The 21,808-nt window shown below is 36.1% G+C and overlaps 1 protein-coding gene across 1 annotated transcript; it reads right to left on the bottom strand.

The window, feature by feature from the left end:
- Positions 1–19,234: 19,234 nt before the first annotated feature.
- Positions 19,235–21,417, bottom strand: LOC137744517 (plasma membrane ATPase-like). Its single transcript, XM_068484313.1, has 4 exons — positions 21,352–21,417; positions 19,806–19,913; positions 19,525–19,629; positions 19,235–19,423 (listed from the first exon to the last, which is right to left on the bottom strand). The coding sequence occupies exons 1-4, from the start codon at positions 21,415–21,417 to the stop codon at positions 19,235–19,237; spliced, it is 468 nt and encodes a 155-aa protein (XP_068340414.1).
- Between the last annotated feature and the right edge of the window lie 391 nt (positions 21,418–21,808).

Below are 21,808 nucleotides of genomic sequence, written 5' to 3'. Positions count from 1 at the left end.
ATACTACAAAGAGTACCTGAAATAAAAACAAAAACAAAAACACTAATTAGACAAGAAAAGAAAACAATAAAAAATAAGTAATTAGAAATAACAATCCCCAGCGACACGGCGCCAAAAATTTGATAGGATTAAAAGCACACCACAAAGTCGCACACAAATGTCCTATTGATTTTCCTTATTAACACTAAGATTTGTCAATTGTAGCATATGAAAATAAGGGTCTTTCCCGCAGAAGATTGTTTTATCTAACTACTTAAAATGTCACAAAAACTGGGCTGCTGTCCCCACTGACCAGCCATCGAAAAATAATTATTAGACTGACTTACACTTATCTAAAGTCTACGAAATTTTATATGCAGATACTAGACACACAGAGCTAACTCACAAATTTTTGGGATTTTTGGAGTTGATTTGCTATCTAAATTAAATCGAACAAAAAAAGAACAGAGACAGATTTTTGAGTTGTTCGCAAATTAAGAAAACAAGTTAGGGGAATTGCTATCCACCACCAAATAATCATGCAAACATGTTATGTTTCATTCAAATTCCTTTCATTTCCGGATGAAGATGCTCAAGTTGGCTCAATGTTAGAACCCAACCTATTACTCTTTCTTATGTAATATGTTAAGAGAATGGCGTTTTCAACTTAACTTAGTCCCTAACATGCAATCTAGAATGGTGTGTTCATAGATTTAACAAGTAGAAATCATTAAGAACGAAAAGAGTTTGAGTCATCACAAGGCATCATAAGTACTAGCGTTGTCTTACTTATCCTAGAAATTGATTCACATGTTAATCGCAATTAACAAGTACTATTCTAGAACATATGTAGGTCCTCATTTGACAAGGGCAGGCACACACATATTCATAGCATTAGAATCCTAGATATGCTTACTAAGTATGCATCCGTAGAAAACACAAAAAGAATTCATCAATGAGACAAGTAGTGAACCAATTTTCATCCATTCGTAAAAGTAATTCAAACGAAATGTCATAACAAACTTGCAATCATATTCGGGGCTTCAAAACAGCCCCTAACTACTAAAAATTAGTTACACATCATTCTCAAATTAAACCAAAAGAAAGACATGAGTTTGAGAAGATAAAACCGAGAGAAGAGAATGTCAAGATTTCCTTCTTCCTTTACTTCCTTCCTTGTTTTTCTATATTTTTTTTCACACTTTTTCTCCCCCTTTGCTGCTGTAACCTGTAGGTCTTTTCTTCTTTTCTGCTGCCACAGTTTTTTCTCCATAACTCATCCCACTAACAGCCATTTAGTGATGACAATAAGTGGAAGGAAATGCTAAAACAATTGTAACTCTTTGGGCAGCCTTTATGCCCATTACTCTCACTTAATTTTTCATTTCCTCTGATATTTGAATAGGTGTTAGCTGGCTTGTTCTTGGTTGCATCAGTTTTGGCTGTTAGTTTTATGGGATTTATTGCTTTCAATGATTTCTTGTCAGTTACAAACTGCTCAGCCTCCTGGGAACCTTTCAGTGTTAGAACGGCCATAACTTCTTCTAGAAAAATGATATTAACAATCTACGAAATGCTCCAGAAAATAGATATCCGTAGCTTTCCAAGCATATAATGCTCATTCTCTAATTCATTCTGAGATGTCTGCAACTTGCTTCCAAAGTCAGCTGACCTACACAGACGATTTTGACGAATTTATTACTTAAAATTCCACTTGTGTTATTTTTTTTTTCTTTACTTGAGAAATCCTACAAAACACAAAAACAAAGTAAATAACTCAAAAATATAAGGAACTAACTAAGAAAAGACAAGTGAATTTGATATAAAATATATATAAATATGAGCTTATCACCAGCGAGTAACGCAATTCGTAACATCTGATTACGCCGAGGAGGCTAGCAAGGTGACCTCTACCAATAAGGGTTCGAAAACCCTTCTCGGCCGAGACTTAGATAGGTAACCGGTCGGCCTAGACGCAGTGCTGTTTATCCAAACTGAAAGTGCTTCTCGGTCGGATGATTCTGCGGCAGCAGTGCTGTTTATCCAAACTGAAGGTGCTCGCCGGGTGCCTCCACAATGCTGTTTATCCAAACTAAAGATGTATCGGCAGGAAAAGAAAAGGAAAAAATCTCAAGGTATTTGAGAGGCTTTGCGCAGGGCAATTGTATACTGGATTGAAGGGGCTTTTTTTGTTGCATGATTTTTTGTATTTATAGCACCCCATTCCTTGAGACCGATCCTTATCTGGATTGGGAGTCCTTGTCCCGTTTCAACTCTATCTCGAACAACCTACTCCCACTAGTACTCTGAACTTTCCCTTTTTCGAGGCTTTATTCTTTGCCAGCCAGGAATCCTGGTCGCACCAGGACTTCCTCGACTCTTTCTGTTTATCTGGACTACTTCTTAGGATAGGACTCGACCGACCCTGCCAACTGGCCCGAGATTTATTACTCGGCCCATAGCATTTGACACAGCCTTGAGCCGAGCACAACCTGCTGCTCGGCCCAACAATATTATTTTGGGCCCAAACAAATTGATATCCTAGTATATTTAGGATACTTATTTTACAGTTTGTAGGAGATTTGTATAAGCTTTTATATATATATATATATACCAAATGGGGCGGAACTAACAACAGCAGGCGGCAAAGCTGTCCATAGAATTTAAAGTGCGAAAGCAAAACATGTAAAAACAGAGTAGCATATCAAAATAATGAATTAAATGTAATGATGCAGATATATTTTGAAAATAAGTTTTATTGAAAACTTATTGCAATGCAGATTACAAACTGATGTTGCCTAATGGCAAATGAAACAAGTAAACAAGGTGGAGCTCGCAGGCATCCTGAATAATATATGTATTACAAGTGTTTAGAAAATAATCTCAGAGAGATGTGTTTGAACTGAGTTCTTGAGTTAAAAACTTATATTCTTCTTCTGAAGATGAGTTCCTCTTTTATAGAGGGAGGAGAATGATTGAAGAATGCCATTTTGATCCGGGAATCCCGCTGGCAAGAGAAGAAAGCTGGCAAAGCTGGCTGACTGATGATCCTCTACTGTGGAGTCACGTTGTTACTTTTACAAAAGCTGAATGAATAGTGAAGATGCTTTGATTCTTTTACAAAAGTTAAATGAATAGTGACCTTTTTGTTTTTAACTATTGAAGAATAATGCCTTGTCTTTTGCGGAAGAGATGATAGCAGCTACTGCTGATGATGTTGTTTGGCTGACACAATCACATGGGCAAAAATGCAGTTCAATAGTCGAACGGATCTTGTGCGTCTTGAAGGTCCGCTTGATCAGCCCAATTGGCGGGAGGCTGAGACCCTGCATCAGAAGCATCAGAGTCCGAATCTGAACCTTTTCTTTTTTGTAGCATTGCCGCTTCAACTATGAGCTGTTAAGCCAAGTCCAGAAGCTGGGAGGACTTATCAGATTTCTCATTTTTCTTTGAGCTAGAGGACTTAGAAGGTTTTCCTTTGAGGGAAGATGACGGACTAATGTCTGATAGGGATTGAATTGGCTCCTGGGTTTTTAGCAACTTAGGAAAATGCTGATGAACTGGCAAAGCTTGTGAGGACGAAGTTGAAACTTTGATTGGCAGTGCCTGAGAAGATGGTTGGGGAAATTCCATTTTTACAAGATCAATAATTTTTTGGTGATTGAATTTATCCCACCATTTTACTCATCGGGTTCTGTAAATACCACCAGAGTCTACTTCAAAATTCCATTTGAGAATCAATGAGATCTTATACTTGGCCATGAGCAGTGAAAAAATAGTAACTCTGTTGTCGAAACGACTTCTGTCAAAACTGGGCTGGAAATTGTTTGTGAGTACATGACGAAGGTCATCTGGAATGATAGAAGAGCTTGGGCCATGGGAAGCCCACCAATCTGGAAATCATGCAGGAAACCGCAATCTGAAATTCTTATCAAAGGTTATAAACCATGAATGACTAAAGTCTTCTGTCTGGTGGAGAAAAATGTTGAGAACATGCTGAGTATGAAGAGGTTTTGTGTGATAAAGGGGAATTCCCCATTTGAGTTCGGTAAGGAATTTTTCAATATGGAGTGAATGATACAATATTTTGTTTTGATGAGTGGTACTGAAAATTGACTTAATAGCAATACTTTCTGTTTCTGAAATGATAGCCTGGTAATATTTTAGGCTTTTATAAGATTCAGTTGGTAAGAAATGAAAATTTGGTGGAAGGAGTAATTTGGCAATGCGCTCTGGGGGTTGGTTTTTGTTAATGTGAAGAGGGATGCTAAAAAGCTTTTCTGAATTGGGATTTCGGACATATGGAGATGTTTTAGCATAGCTAGGTGTTTTGGGTTGTGAAGGTGTTGGAGAACGTACTGAAGAGTAAGGATCATAAGGGGTGGCTAAAGCCGTTTGGTAATTTGGTCGGATATTTCGTACTGTTGATAATAAGAGAGTAAATCTGTTTGTAATGGCGAGGGCCGATGGAGAGTCGGGAATAGACTCTTGTTTTACTGGTGCTGGGTTTTGGGTAAAGTTGGCTGGAAGTCTTATTTGCTGGTTAGGATTAGTACCCATTCTTACCCCGCAAAAATTCTCTGGTTAGAAAATCTGGGATGCAATTCTGGCTGCCTTTAATGTATTCAATATCAAAATCAAAAATACTTAATATGGCTTGCCAGCGTGCAAAAATCTGTTTTGATGCAATATTTTGAACATCTTTTTGTAAAATATGTTTTGCAAATTTGCAATCGACCCGAATCAGAAATTTTTGATTTAATAAATCATCTTGGAACTTGCTAATACATAATACAATAGATAATATCTCTTTTTTAATAGTACTATAATTAGCTTGAGCAGAATTCCAAACTCCTGAATGGAAACGAACAATTTGTTCAGGAGCTTCGGAAGAAATTTTTTGTTTAAGGATACCTCCATAACCGATTTCAGATGCGTCGGTTTCTACTATTTTGAGAGAGCCGGGAGTTGGGATGCCAAGGCAAGGCAAAGTCTTGACATGATTTTTGATCTGTTTGACAATGGAAGTATGATTTTGTGACCATGATAGAGGATTTTCCTTGAGACGATCAAACAAAGGCTTACATTGTTGACGCAGATGAGGATAAAATTCTGAAACATAATTGAGATATCCAAGGAATCTTTGAAGCTGGGTTTTATCAATAATTTGATCTGGAAATTTATCAGCAAACTGGATGACTCGATATATTGGTTGAATGGTAGACCTGTAAATATGGTAACCTAAAAATCTAACTTTGGTTTGGAATAACTTAATCTTAGATGCCGAGACGACTAACCCATTAGACCTAATGATCCTAGCAAATGCATGCAAATGCTTCCAATGCTCATCTATTGATTTTGAGAAAATTAAAACATCATCAATATAAACAATCGAAAAATGGTTGTATTGATTAAAATTTTCATTCATGATATTTTGAAATTCACTTGGTGCGTTTTTCAAGCCGAAGGGCATTACATTACACTCATAGTGTCCGAAAAGAGTTACAAAAGCAGTTTTGTATTTATCAGATTCATGAATTTGAATTTGCCAAAAGTCTGATTTCATATCAAATTTAGAAAAAACAGTTGCCTGAGAAAATCTTTTTATCAAATCTCTTTTGTTAGGAATTGGATATCGGATCCATTCTAAAACATCATTCAAAGGTTTGAAGTTGATAACTAGACGTGGAGCGCCGCGTTCTAATTCTGCGTTTTTTTTTACATAAAAAGCAGGGCAAGACCATGGAGATTTGCTTTTACGGATAATTCCTTTTTCTAAAAGTTGATTAATTTCAGTTTTACAAAACTCTAAAACTTCTTGATTCATTTGAATCGGTCGTGCTTTTGTGGGAATTTTTTACTCAATAAAATCTTTAATATAAGGTAGTTTAACAATATGTTGTTTTCTGTGCCAAAAAGCATTTGGAAGATCGGAACAAATTTCTTTAGTAAGCTTATCAGAAAACTGGCGAATAGAATCTAATAAATATTTGTTTGTTAATTGTTCTTCAATTCTTTTGTGAAGAATTTCTTCCTGTAAAAAAGCAATTTGTTGGGATTTTGCAGTAATCTGGTTGAGAGTTTTTGAAACACTATCTTTTTGAAGTTGTTTTAACTTTTTAAGATCTGTTTCCATGCAAAATTCAAAAGTAATTTTTTGGCCAAAAACCTTGGTAGAAATACAGTTATGATGAACTTTGAAAGGATAGATTAATGCAATGAAAGGGAGTCTCAAAATGACTGGATCAGAAATAGTCTTGATCAAAACAAATGGAGTTTTAAAACAAACATTTTGTTGACAAACGTGAGCTTTGGGAATTTCATAGTTTAATTTCATCGGGGATTGATTTGCAGCGCTAAGTGTTTCCGTAGATTTGTGAAAATATTTAGTAGGTATTAACCCTTCTTGAATGCAATTTAAATCTGCACCTGAATCAATTAAAGCGATGGTTTTTAAATGAAAATCTTCGATTACTATCGTAACTTTAGAATACCATTTTCGAATTCTTATTTTGTCTAAAAGACTTAAAACAAGTTCTTTTGAAGAAGAAGATTTAGCTGAGTGAGCGTCGGAATCGGAATTTGAGGAAGAATCATCTTGTTTTTGGACGAGCTCTTGCGTACGTACTCTACTGAGTTGTGAACGAATTTCGGTATTTTCGGATTTTAAAAACTTAATTTCTGATTTAATTTGATTAATCTCTTTTTGTAAATCCTTGACGGTTAAATCCTTTTTTGGTTTATTAAATCGTTCCAAAGTGGTGCTGAGAGAAATCTTTTGAGAAGAAGTTTGACTAGTGCCAGGTTCATGAGGAGAAATCAAATTTTTGAGTTTTTTCAAATAAAAAAATTTTAAATTAGGGTCATCGACTTTACTAATTAATTTCATTAAAAACTCTTCTTGTTCTTCTTACTTGTTAATCACTGAAATTTTATTACAACAAGTGTCCGTGCACCCAAACTTAATGTTTGTCGAGGAGACGTCGCTAGAACTGCTAGAGTCGGAGACGGAAAAATCGGGATTTTTATCAAATTGACTAGAGTCGGTATTTCTAATTTCTAAAGCCTGAATAAGTTGAAATTTCTCTTCTTCAGAGATTTTAGTTGGTTAATAACCTTTTTAACCTTACATTCATTTGCATAATGACCAAATTTACCAAACTTGGAACACTTTCCCTTTTTATTTTGAAAATCCTTTTTAGACTTTCGAAAAGGTTTTTTGTTTGAAGATGGTTTTTCATAAAATTTATTTGTTTGAAAAGGTTTGTTGGAAGATCTTTTGTTTTTATAAAATCTGGATTGATGTTTAGAAAACTTGCTGGTTTGTTGAGCTTTTTTCTTTTTACTCGAATGAGCGATTGGAGGTAAACCATATTGTTCACAAAATGTTCCAAGTTCGTATTTAGTAATAGATTTATCTTTATGAACTTGTTTTGAAATCTTCATGTCGATACACATTTTCAATTCTTCCTTTTGAATAACATTAACTATGTTACCATAAGTAAGGGTATGATAAGGTATGACACCTTCTTCATTTACTAAAACATTTCGAATTTTGTGAGCAAAAAGATTTGGTAAACCATTGATAAATTTTTCTTTCCAAAAAGGTTGATTACTATCTTCTCGAAGCATAACTCTGGATATGAAAACATCTTTATACCATCTGAAATCACTTAAGGTTGGACACCTTAAATTACTCAGTTGGTCGTGAATACGCGTAGTAACGTTGCTGGGTGTTCCTATAAAGTGTTCTATAATCGTATAAAGTAAAGTATTTACTCTGTCGGGTATTCCCCGTCCTATCGTTTCGTCAAAAATGGAAAATCCTTCCTCATCTTTTTTGACCGCAAAGCGTATTTCATCTCTGGACTGAGAAGTTAAGTGCTTCTCCCACCAAGAATGAAGCATTCCAGTGAAACCAGTGACGAGAAGATCAACGATTTGTGTTTGTGTAAAATTGTGATTGGAAATGTAGCTATTAGCAACCATGGACATGTGTTGAAGTTTGTTTAAAAGTTCTTGTTCTGACAAGCCGTCTATATTCCATTCATAGAGTTTGTCAGCTGAAACTGAAAATTGATTTTGGATATTTCGTTCTTCAAATTGTAGGTCAGGAGGAGTTGGCCTGGAATACCAGTTTTTTGTAAGAGAAGTAGGGTTGACTGAATGAGTACGAATCCGTTTTAAATCAAAAGTTGGTTGAAGATCAATGTTTTGAAAAACATTTTCAATATTTTGAATAGCAGAACTAGTTTCCGTGTCCTGAGAAGTATCTGGATCAGATATATTTTCTTCTTCGACAGAAACATCATTGTTTTGCAAAACATCAACAACTTTCTCTTTTTTGAGCTCAGTGAGAATATGATCAATTTTTTGTAAAGTAGTAATAGATTTTAAAGCAGTGGAACTTGAAGCAGTATCAGTAAAATTTACTAAAGGTTTTTCTTTTTGAGAAGATTTTGGTTGAGGCAATTTGTCGATTTTGGTTTCAATTTTGTCTAACTGTTTTCCAATAGTATGAAGACTTTGGTTTGTAAAATTATTCTGTTCAATGACAGGTTTAAAACCAGAATCTTCTTTTGGAATTTTGAAAGGGGTTGCGGGAATGTTGGTATTACCGGTGGAAATCAAAATAGTTTCTTTGGGAGGATGACTGGAAGAAATCAAAGTTTTGTCTTCCTTAACCCAATTTTCTTTGGTAACAACCGTAACCTTATTTTTTGTTTCATAATGTTTTTCAATAAAATCAAAGAAAGATATTTCAAATTGGTATTGTTCTACAAAAACTTTCAATTCGGCATATATGGCTAGCTTTTCTTCATCATAATATTTTTTTCTAAAAATATTTCTTCTGGGAATATTTTCCTCAGAAGCGATGTCAGTTTTAAGCTTCATCCATCGGATTTTATGTGGTTTGTTTAAAACAAGTAATTGGTGATTCACCGATGTTGTTTCAAAATCAGAAGCAGTTGGCAAAGTGGGTTCTTCTTGGTTTGGAGGGTGATAAACAGGATGTGCAACTTGTGAAGAAGTGTCGACAGACTTTAATTTGAGCAAATCATTGATTAAATCTTGTTGTGCAGCTTCCTGCTCTTTTAACTTTTTGTTTACTAACGATTTGATCAAATCTTGATCTCGACCCAGTCTATCGGTTGACGTGGATCCAGAAAAAGACTGTCTGCTAGGAGTAAAGGATTTGTGTGAATGTACTGATTCACAAGATTTTCTTGCTGGTCTATCAAAATTGATTTTTACAGTGCCGTCAAAATATTGTTCACTGTTGTCAAGGTTAACAAGACTGTTTTGGACGGAAACCGGCTTACTTTCATTAATTAAACACCAATCTGAGGGGAGACTGATGTCTGACCACCTAATGGTTCTTGGTACTCTTATGTTTGCGCTTTCTTGGGTTGTTTGGATCAAAAGAGTGTGGTCGCGAGAACTTTTGTTCAAAGCTTGAAAATTCATGTTTGTGCCAGTGACTTTGTAATAAATTCTAAAAATAAGTGCCAAAGGTTGTGTTCCTTCCAGGACTTGGTACCCGGAGGTTTTGATATTAAGAGTAAGAGCTTTTAAAACATGTGGATCTGAAAGACTTATTGTGAGATCGGGAAAGCAATCAAAATGGATAGGTCCGTTGTAAAGACTAGATTCGATCATTCCAAGTATACTATCGTTGAAATCAGTAAATCTAGCGTCGCGTAGACATAAAAGGATAGAAGTGTTAAGACCTTTTCGTGTTAATGGTTTAATTGCGATTTGAACTAAACCAATATGAAGATAGTTATGACCATTTTTACGATGCGCTTTGATTTGTTCTAGGGAAAATAATTGAAAAGCCTCATGTTCTTTGCTAAGAGCATAAGTCTTCTCAACTGTTTTGACGTGATGTTCTGATTTAAAAGAGGTCAAATACCATTTTTTCTTGTAAATATTTTGGGTTGAAACTTTTGGAATGTTCCAGTCAGAAAAATCAATACTTTCGTCTGTTTGAAAATCCAGTTTTTGTTCTTCATTGACAATGTCAGGTATAGTTCCTAAGTTGGATCTAGAGCTAGTGCTGGCCATTGAACTAGATCTAAATAATCTACTCATGATATGCACAAAACAAGTATACTATATGCAAGACTTAAAAGATTCACCTTCCTCGTATGTCTAGACTTTTCCCCCGCTCATGCGCTTCGCTCATGCCTCTCCTGAGACTTATTGTTTGGACCACGTCTTACTGTTTGGCTGGAAGAAAGAAGAACTGAGGACCGACGATTAAGAAATGCATATAAGATACAAGTATGTGAATAGCAATGAACAGATTAGATAGATGCTAATGCAATTACCAACCACTTGGCTCTGATACCAAATGGGGCGGAACTAACATCAGCAGACGGCAAAGCCGTCCATAAATTTTAAAGTGCAGGCGGCAAAGCCGTCTATAGAATTTAAAGTGCGGAAGTAAAACATATAAAAATAGAGTAGCATATCAAAATAATGAATTAAATGTAATGATGCAGATATATTTTGAAAATAAGTTTTATTGAAAACTTACTGCAATGCAGATTACAAACTGATGTTGCCTAATGGCAAATGAAACAAGTAAACAAGGTGGAGCTCGCAGACATCCTGAATAATATATGTATTACAAGTGTTTGGAAAATAATCTCAGAAAGATGTGTTTGAACTGAGTTATATATATATATATATATATAGATACATATATATATATATATATATATATATATATATATATTCCTCTATGTGAGAAGAATAGTATTCAGTATTCAGATCAATATTCATGAAAACCCTAGAATTCTATCATGGTATCAAGAGCAGGTTAGGCCTGCCTTCGACAGCCAACAAACTCACAGTAAACTCGCTCACAGTCTGAGCTCTAGATTGTGTTAGAAAAAACAAAATCGAATTGCAGCCTTTGTAAACATCAAGGCTGCGAGAAACCTAATCAAACCTATCCAAGAGACTTGTTACGATGGCTGGAGAACAGAAGGCAGAGTTGATTCCCGTGCACACCGTGTCCAACCCCGGGCTCGGCAAGCTAGGGTATCCAGCAGGGACGGCACCGAGTGGAGGAGGCCAAGTTGGGCCCAAAGTCAAACAAGACAAACCTGATAGCACTAGGGGTATTGTAGCTGTTGCAGCGGGCCAGCCTAGGCCCAGTTTGTCCCACCTTGTCACGGCAGAAGCCCAGCCAGCGAGGCAGGCCTTGGAGATAGCATCCAAGAGTGATGAAACCGGTCCATTACTGTCTCTCATCAATCAGATTTCAATGAATGAAAACTCGGAAGACTCAAGAGAAATTGGTATTGTTTTAATATCGTCCACCAAAAAAGATATTGGGTGGATAATTGACTTTGGAGCTACAAATCATATGACTTACGGTGCATCAATATTTTATCACATGACTCCACCATCTAAAGATAATGTCATCACAGCCAATGGTGATGTTGCTCCTGTAACAGGAGCCGGTTCTATTTCCCTTACTCCATCTTTGTCCATTCACAACGCACTACTTGTTCCATCGTTGTCCAATCATTTACTATTTGTTGGTCAAGTTACTGAGCAATTAGATTGTGTTGTGTCAATGTTTCCCAATTTCTGCCTACTTCAGAATATCCAGACTCGGCCGATCATTGGGCGTGATACTAAGAGGAGAGGATTATACTACACGGATGATGTGTCGGAAAGCCAAGTGAATCAAGTGCGCAGTAGTTAGCCAAACAGGAATAAGACAATCTGGTTATGACATTGTCGATTGGGGTATGCATCTTTTGGTTATTTGAAAAAATTACTTTCGTCTTTATTTTGTGGCATTTCAGACTCTGATTTTCAGTGTAATGATTGCATTCTAGCGAAGAGCCATCTTGCTTCTTATTATTTGAGTTCCAATACAAGACCAGTGTCGTTTGAGTTAGTCCATTATGATGTGTGGAGGATTTCTCCGGTTACTATTATTCACGACGTCCGTTGGTTTATTATTTTTGTAGATGATTGCACTAGAATGACTTGGCTTTACACTATGAAACATAAAAGTGAGGTTGAGAAAAAATTTCAATAATTTTATCACATGGTTGAAGTTCTCCACTCAGATAATGGTGGCGAATATCTCAGTACAAAACTCTCTCAATTTTTCCAGGAGTGTAGCATTCTTCATGAGACTACTTGCCCGCAACCCCATAACAAAATGGGGTTACTTAACGCAAAAACAAACATATTTTGGAAATCACTTGAGCACTTATCATTTGTGCTCATGCCTCTCACCTATATTGGGCGGATGCCGTCAGATATTCTGTTTATCTAATGAACCGAATGCCCACCAAAGTACACAATTTTCGAACTCCTATAGAGGTTTGTTGACCATGTGACATTACTATCTTCTCTTCAATTGTCACCACATATTTTTGGGTGTGTGGCCTATGTACATCTCCATAAGAATCAACGCAGTAAGTTGGATTCATGTGCAGTTCGATATATTTTTTTGGGATTTAATGGTTAGCAAAAAGGGTACAGGTGTTACCACCCACCAACCAAACATACATATGTCACCATGGATGTGACGTTTTCCGAGCATGAGATGTTCTTTATCACTGATCAAACCAACTATAACCTTCAGGGGAAGACAAGTATGCAAGAAGATTACAGTTGGATTGATCTTCCAACTGGGCAGGAAGATGGCTACTCTGTTACCCAGCAGTGCGACACCTGCCAGCATGATATCTACCATGGTGACAGCATCTGCCAGTCGGGCCGACAGTTGCCATCAGTTCCAATTGAGGAGCTTGAGCCCAATCTGGGCTTGACCAATTTTGAAACCTGTGAAGCAACACATCAGCTCCGGTCCAGAAATAGACTTGAAGGCATGACAGAAAGAGAACAGGTTGGTGCACAGCCTAGTGCACGAGATCATGGTAGTAGTGAGTTGCGACCATTGCTTCAAAATTTGGATGACCAAGGCACTTCCAGTAATAACCCTCATCTTGTTGTACCCGTCCATGCGCCCGAGGATATTTATGAGGTAAGTTTATCCCAACCTAATGAAGCTCATAATTTGACTAATATTGAAAGTACATATACCTTGCCATCTAAACAAAATCGCGAAAAACCACCTGACAAGTATTCACCTGATGGAAAAGTCAGATATACTATTGCAAAGTATGTCTCTACGCATTGATTGTCCTTTACATACCAAGCCATGGTAAATACAATGAATGGAATCAAAATCCCAACAAGAGTGGAAGAAGCTTTGCGAGATCCCTGATGGACAAAAGCAATGGAAGTTGCAATTGAGGCTCTACAGAAAAATTAGACTTGGAGCATGGAGTCACTACCACAAGGGAAAAGACCAATGGGATGCAAATGGGTATTCACCATAAAACACAATGCAGATGGAACCATTAACAGACAAGGCAAGGTTGGTTGCTAAGGGGTATACACAGACTTTTGGAGTAGACTATCAAGAAACATTTGCCCCAGTAGCAAAGATGAACATTATTCGAGTTCTTTTGTCTTTAGCTGCTAACTTTGATTGGCCATTAAAGCAATTTGATGTAAAAATATGCCTTTCTACATGGAGACCTGGAAGAAAAAGTTTACATGGAGCTTCCACCCGGGTTTGAAGTACCGAACAGAACAGGTAAAGTATGTAGGTTGCGAAAAGCTCTTTATGGACTCAAGCAGTCGCCGAGTGCGTGGTTTGGAAGATTCACTGATGCAATGAAGAAATATGGTTACCAACAAGGGAATGCGGATCACACTTTGTTTATCAAACGCAGGGAAGGAAAAGTCACCTTGTTAATAATTTATGTGGACGATATGGTGGTTACTAGTGATGATACTAAAGAGATGAAAAGATTATAGGAGTATCTCTCTTCGAAGTTTGAGATGAAAGACTTAGGAGGCTTGAAGTAATTCTTGGGAATTGAAGTTGCTCATTCCTGTGAGGGTATTTACTTGTCACAGCGGAAGTATGTTATGGATCTTTTGTCTGAGACAGGGATGTTAACATGTAAACCAGCAGAAATACCTATAGTTCATAATCATCATCTAGCGATTTATCCTAACCAAGTTTCGGCAAACAGGGAAAGATACCAGAGGCTAGTGGGAAGGTTGATCTACTTGTCTCTCACGAGACCAGATATTGCATATGTTGTAAGTGTGGTAAGTCAATTCATGCACTCTCCTAGTGATGATCACATGGCTGTAGTAATGCGAATTTTGAGTTATTTGAAAGGTGCACCTGGAAAAATGGTTGATTTTCAGGAAACATAGGCATCTGGAGGTAAAAGGGTGCACATATGCTAATTGGGCTGGGAATATTACTGATAAACGCTCTACATCAGGATAGTTTACATTTGTTGCAGGTAATCTTGTAACGTGGATAAGCAAGAAACAAAATGTGTTTGCTAGGTCCACTACAGAGGCCGAATACCGTGGTATGACACATGAAATTTGTGAATTGTTGTGGCTAAGGATCCTTTTAATCGAGATTAGGTTCAAGCCACATGGAGCTATGCTGCTGTATTGTGATAATCAAGCTGTGAGAGAAATAGCTAATAATCCAGTTCAGCATGATCGCACAAAACATGTTAAGGTGGATAGACATTTTATTAAAGAAAAGTTAGATGTCAAGTTGATTAATATTCCATATATGAAATTTGAAGATCAGTTGGCTAATGAACTTATGTCGTGTCGTCAAAAGTGTGTTCAGGACTCACTTGACAAGTTGGGCCTAGGTGATATCTACGCACCAACTTGAGGGGGAGTGTTGTTGTGAGGAATAAGGAATGTAGGGATATTTTGGGTATGAGATTATGTAATTGATATCCTAGTATATTTAGGATACTTATTTCCTAGTTTGTCGGAGATTTGTATAATCTTATATATATTCCTCTATGTGAGAAGAATAATATTCAGATCAATATTCATATAAACCCTAGAATTCTATCAGGTTGTAGGGGAAATAAGGATCAACACATTGGTTGCAAGTGTAGCAAGGGCCAACCACGGCCTCCTCGCACCCATTGCAAATAACGAATCAACCATCCTTTCTCCGCCCTTTTATGTACGTCAATGGATGTCTGTGACTGAAATGTTCAATCTCCATTTTCTTGATCTCTGGTAGAAAATTACTAATGCACTAATTTGAGTGTTCTGTTACAGTGGAACAAAAATATACCTTGCTTGAGATTGACCCATTGAAAAATGCTGGAGGACCTACCTCTTTTTCTTTTTCTTTTTCTTTTTCTTTTTTACCCCAATCCTAAAGCAATCTGTCAATGGTTTTCTTGTTTAGTAAGTCAGTAACTTTTCTTCTGTGTAATGTTTCCTTTGAAGCTTTTGGCATATAGGATTGCACTTTTTTTACAAAGTATTCAAAAATCTAAATCACATCGGAAATTATGTCAAAAACATAAGATGGTGAAGAGTTCACAAAAAAATTTATTTTTTTGAGAGAATATCTTTAGCATTTCCTTCCAATGTATGTATGACAGTACGAGGGAGGTTTTAATGGGATTTTCTTTTATGTGCAAATTAGTATCGTCTTTTAAGGTTTGCATAGATCGATATTCTTAAATATGTTTTATCTCACGGCCAGCCACTGAAAAAGGTTGCCAAGTGCCAACTAAAGATACAAGTGGGACTATGAGAAATGGAAGCAAATACAAAATACTATAAGTAATGGCGAAGTCAAATTTTTTAATAGGGTTGTGTTGAGTCTACAAACAACTTAACCTACAATTTAATTCGGAGCATGCCAACTTGACGACTGTGCTCAGTCGATGAGTGAATGAATATGTTAGTGGTGGTGTCGAACGTGCTAAACTTCTGTATCTTGCGATTGCGACCAAGGAAAGAACTCGTCTTGATCTCTGGATTTTAGAGCCTGAAGGCAAGGTTGGTAGTTACTTTGAAGTTTACGAATCACCTACACAGACTCGGCTGCTTCAATTATGTTTGTCCAAATATAAGTGCGCCAAATTAGTACCAAACTATATGGACACAAATACTCAAAGGAGATAAGTGTCTTGATTGTAGATGTGGTTCGGCTGTTGAAATGTCGAACTCTGAAATGTACTTGTGAATATCTAGCTGAAATGTACTTGTGAATCCAATCATAAAATAAGTTCGGCTTTCAATGTGCCGAACAATATAACCTGAGCCGAGAAAGATGAAGTGACCTCTTCCAACAAGGTCTCCAAGAATTCTTGTTGATAAAGACTTGGATAGGTAGAGTAATATTATCCAATACAAACTGGAAAATGCTCTACATTTGTCTGACTCTACGGTGTCAGTGTTGTTCAATACAAACTGTAAGATATAGCTGATTGTCAAGTACAGTGTTGTTTGTAAGATATGTTTGACAATGTTAGAAAAGTTAAAGTTTTTTCTCAAAGATAAAAGAGTTTTACGTAAATCGAAAAATTGCACAAAACAGATTTGTGTGTTGAGTTGAAGTTCTTTCATTCTTCTAGCTTGTATTTACAGAAGTCACATTCTTGCTTGGCACGGCCTGATGTAGAATTCAACTGCAACTCAAACTTTAGGAAGGAAGACTGATCCGTGTGCCATAGAGGCTAAAGTCAAGCACTTTTCAAACAAATCGAAAGCCTATTTAGGCTTTATCACATCACCAGCAAAATCGTAGCCCATCTATCTAGGCTTCTTATCTCATCAATAGTTTCATCTCATGTATGCATCTCACCAAGCCACGTACATGGCAACACTTACCCATCATTATTATCACCAACCTTTAAATGGATAAATAATTAATATCTCCACCATATCACCTCACCAATCAAATCTCCATTTTTTATGTCTTAGTCATCAACAAATACCACGTGCGCCTTATGTAGCCAAAGTCCAATTCCGAGTCGACATCACATACTCAATTCAAAGCATGCAACAACGCAACTGACTAGCGGCTATATTATCTCATGCTTATTGGGATATTATTGTGATAACATCAATAAAGGGATAATATCAAAACAGTCTCCATTCTCCTCAGGTAAAAGTTAACCCACGAAATTGGAAGATGATTTTCCAAATTGATGGATAAACTCATGTGTCGCCATTAAATCATTAAATTGTAATAGAAGTCTCCAACGGATAAATGATTTTCATGGTGTTTGTATAATTCCAATTGCATAAATAACTCTGATTTTAGATTTTATTTCTCATCTAACGGTTTAGAACTCTACTCACTTAACTGTATCAATTGCTTTATCCGACGGTACAAAATAGAGCATAAAAAGGTTGCTACCAATTGGGTTTAGTTTGGTGGGCAACAAGGATCAGTTTGAGTGACCAATATTCAACATAAGCAAAACTACATTTAGGAGTGTTTTCTTCCCTAGAAGCTACTTGTGTTATAGCCCATGGTAGTATTGTATGTGGCTCCGCTATTAATTATAACCGAATATCCTCACTTACTTGAGCTTTAGTCTACTACAATTATAACATTCTTAAAATGTTATGAAAAACCACTTTCGGTATATTATACTAGTTAGTACGTAGGTTTTATATTTACACTAAGGATACGTGGGGAAATTGAGTTGCAATATTATTCATTAAATAACGCTAAGTAGTTACTCAATTAGTAACTTAATTTGATGTTAACCACTTTTCTAAGTTAGATTTACAATATTTTTCATAATCTGAACTAATTATTTTTTATGTTATTACTAAAAGATCGACTATGCAAAAATGCACTTAAATCCGAAATTATTAAGTTGCAGATGGACACAAAAAGTGTTAGATAGATAGTGATATGTTCACAATAATAAACGTAAAGCTAAATAGTTTTAGATTTGAGCCAATGTTTGCAAGAATAACCTATAAAAAAATAAAAAAAAAAACTTAAAAATAAACGATTTTGATCATAAAATTATTTTATAGAATAAGTCCAAACAAATAAATTGCGCTGTATTTAACTTATTGACTGTCAATTTGAGTGCTCCTACATAATAAGTTTCTCACTGTTTTTTTTTTCTCCCCCATGTGACACATGATATGCAGTAATGCACAGAAAATCATTGCATTTCTAATTTTCTTACGAGAAATGACAACAACAATGTTGCGGTGCCTACTGACAATGCTTTGTAAAGCGAGTGACAACAAAAGTAAAACTATATGGCATGCACATTAGGTTTTAAGAAAACGATAATTATATATTATATGTGATGCTTTTAAGAGAAGGAATCTCAATTTCATGGGACTAACTACATAAAATTTCAATGATGTGAATTGTTTATTTTTTAAATTACACCTTTTAGATTGTATTTGTAAAATATTAATCAAATCAAAAATATTTGAATCATCTAATTGAGTAAAAAGAATTTGATGAATGCTTTATTCTATAAGAAACAATAAAATTTTATTGTAACAATTAAATAGGCCTATGATTTCGAATTGAATTGAATTTTTGCAACGATAATCTATGAATCGAGGCTTACTACCAAATAGACATTCGGATTGTTAAAATTCGATGTAAGGTTGATCCCACAACTAATTCTTTTTTTACTTAAAAGATCTATATATTTTTTTGTTTCCTACACACATTTAATTAATATTTGATTTATTCAATTTGATAATTTAAAATAAAGAGTAGTACATAAGGTATCGTTTGGTATGCAGACGGGACCGGACGGAACGGAATGGGACCGGACGAGACGGGACAGGACGGAACGGAATGGAGCGGGAGAAAAGATACCCTCGGATGGAAATAAGGAGAAAGAAGAAGGAGACGGAGAGGTTATAATTTTGTGTTCCACGGATGTGGAACGAGTCGTTCCAGGGGGTGAGGTGGAACGAAAATTCACCTAAAACTCGTTATGTGGAACAGCTCGTTCCACCCGCTTTAGACGCACCAAATGTGGGACGTAACGTCTTGTCCCACTCTGTTCCGTCCCGTCCCACGTGCCAAACCGTAGCTAAGAGTTAGAAAATGTGTACAGGTATAGTTTTCTACATATTTGGTTGTCATTAGGGGTGGTTCGGTATGGGATCCCATACCGAAACCCTTGTCCCGATTCCCAAACCGAAATTTTTGGGAATCCCAAATTCAATACCAATCCCAAACCAAATTTTCGGGAATCCCAATTTTCGGGAATCCCAAAATAATTTCGGGATTTCGGGACAAATCGGGAATCCCGAAATGTTTTTGGGCTTTTGGACTAAAATTTGACATATTATGTTTTTGGGCTAAAATTTGACATATTATATTTTTGAGCTAAAATTAAGCTTCAATCTACCCACTACCCATTAAAGTAGGTTGAATATTAACCGATTTACCAGTAATCATCTTAACATTTACACCAAGGTTAAGAGCCTGGCGGATGGTTTCTGCACTATCATGTCTTGGAGGGTCGAAAAGAGGCAACAATCCAACGAACTGCCATGGACCACCAGAACCTTCTTTTGTTTTCGCCGGCACTTCCTGTAAACATATACCAATCACAATTATAAGCCGGTGCTCTACTTCTTATAAAACTGAAAAAATGCAAGAGATGCTAAAAACGTCAAGGTTGAGCATAAAACCTGTCTAGCAACAGCCAATGACCGAAGCCCACGTTCAGCATATTTGTCAATAATGGTAAAAGCCTTCTTCTTGAAATCTTCTTTGCAGAGGCAGAGGTCCAAAATCTAATTACAGAAATCAATTCATTAGTCTGTGAGTATGAAGTGCACCTCTCTAATACCAGCTCGGGCCTGCGTATAAATGAATTCATTAAGATGAGCATATCCATTGAAAATTCCGTCCCAGAATTAATGAAGAATCAATTATAGGGCATACAAGAAAAGTTGGAAATGATTTATACCTCCTTTGGGTCGGCAAGCATTCCAACCATAGCAGCATTAATGGCATCCTGGTTTTCAGTTCTGGATGACCTTGCAGCTAGAAGAATGACATGATCTTTCTCCACACCCTTTGCAAACACCTCAATTAAAAAATAATATATATATATATATATATAATATTTATTTCTATTCGGTATGGGAATACCGAAAAAATGGAGATGTAATACCGAATCCCATACCGAAAATTTCGGTTTGGTTCGGGATGACATACCGAAATTTTCGGGAATTTTGGTTTGGGATTTTTTTGGTTTGGGATCGGGATTTTTTCGGTTTGGTTTGGGATTTTTGGGATTTTTTTCCAGCCCTAGTTGTCATTGGTCAAAATGCTATATTATTACTTGATTCCTAGATACAAGTAATCACAGTATTTTGCTTTGTAATAATTTGTCCTCGAAAAGTGTGACCAACGTGCAAAGAAAAATATTCTTACATAATCAAACCGTATTATTCCTTCAAGAGGAAAGAGAACCAGTTCAGTGAGTCTTTTTTTTTTTTTTTTTTTGTTTTTTTGTAAATTACTGTATGAAAAGATGGTTTCTTTTGGAAATCAGCAAGATAAAAGCATTTTGTCCCCTTAAAAAACAAAACAATTATGCCAAACATAGCAAGAGAAACGGGAGTAACCCACTTTAAGATTCCCCCAAAGAGGAAGCAATGCTTCTGGGATTAATGATAACCTGTTAGGGTCCTTGGCCTCTGAAGAACAACTTCAATAGTTAGGTTGAAAACCAAATTTTTTAATCCGAAAAATTTAACTTTTAATTCAAAAATAATTTTTCTATTCCAACTCTTTTGGCTTAAAATTTTAGCCCGGAATTATTAAAGAATTAACTTAGGCTATTTTTTTTTCTTAAATTAAATTAAAAATATATATATGTAGACTATCGTAAATTAATTTTATGAACATTTTAATCTAAAAATATTTAAATTCCGATAAATATTGAAAAATTACTAAATTTTCCACAAAGCAAGTCTTCAACTTAATACAACCGATAATTCATAAACCACATAATTAATAAACTACATAAACTTAATACAAATGACAATTAATAAACTTAATTAATAAAGCACATAATTCATACACTACATAAACTTGATAATCATATCCACTATCTTCACTTGGTGATAGACTTCGTGATTGAATTGGGGGATAGGGTTCAGAGGATTCATCATCTTGAAACATACTCCTTGAGGCAAACTTTCGCAAAATTTCCTTTTGCTTACCACATAAGAACTTCTTCCTCTCTATAATGTATTTGCTGAGGTCATCCATCATCAAATTAACTTTAAACCTCTCTTGCTCCCTATCTGAGATTTCCTTCATTTGCAAACGCATTCGGGTCGTTTCTTCTTGGCGAGCGCTATGGGTTTCGTTCAATTTTGCAATTCCGGTAGCAAAGTGTCAACTCATCGGATCTTGGGACTTCACTTTTCTCTTTGCTTCTTTTTGCTTATCTCTTCCCGGGGTCCTTGCAAAAGAAGGAGATGGGGTCATTTCATCGACACCTTCATCTCCGACATTTGCCTGTGCGCCTTCACGTTGAAATAATCTTCCCCATTGTTGGTCCACATTGGTTCCCCACCTCTGACAATCCTTGAGGATGTCCTAAGCATGTTGCAACTTAAAAACTTGATTTTTTTGGTGGTACTCTTGTCTTGTAAATTTCCATTGCTTTGTCACCCTATGCAAAAAATACATCAAAATAATTCGTTGCAAACTAATATTATGTACATGACAAATAAAATATCAAGAACAAAACTCACAATTTCTACAGCACTCATTCCACTAGGCATGCCAACCACGGCTCTCTCCAAGCTTCCCTTCCATAAAGTGCATGCTTTGTTGATAGTCTTCCACCAATCATAAACACCATCACCGTCTCGCTCGCCCCTGTTGCAGTTTTCTTGAAACTTTACAATGATTTTATCCTACAAAACTTTTTTATTTTGATTTGTGCCAACT

The sequence above is a fragment of the Pyrus communis genome, chromosome 9 (genome assembly GCF_963583255.1).
Source record: "Pyrus communis chromosome 9, drPyrComm1.1, whole genome shotgun sequence".
NCBI lineage: Eukaryota > Viridiplantae > Streptophyta > Magnoliopsida > Rosales > Rosaceae > Pyrus > Pyrus communis.
This window is presented reverse-complemented; position numbering and strand designations above follow the sequence as displayed.

Coding starts and splice junctions, on each gene's coding strand:
- LOC137744517 (XM_068484313.1), bottom strand. CDS start 21,417: ATGTGGACCAACAATGGGGAAGATTATTTCAACGTGAAGGCGCACAGG. Junction 19,630..19,805: donor TGCTTGCCGACCCAAAGGAG/GTATAAATCATT, acceptor TTCTGTAATTAG/ATTTTGGACCTCTGCCTCTG. Junction 19,424..19,524: donor CATTGGCTGTTGCTAGACAG/GTTTTATGCTCA, acceptor ATATGTTTACAG/GAAGTGCCGGCGAAAACAAA.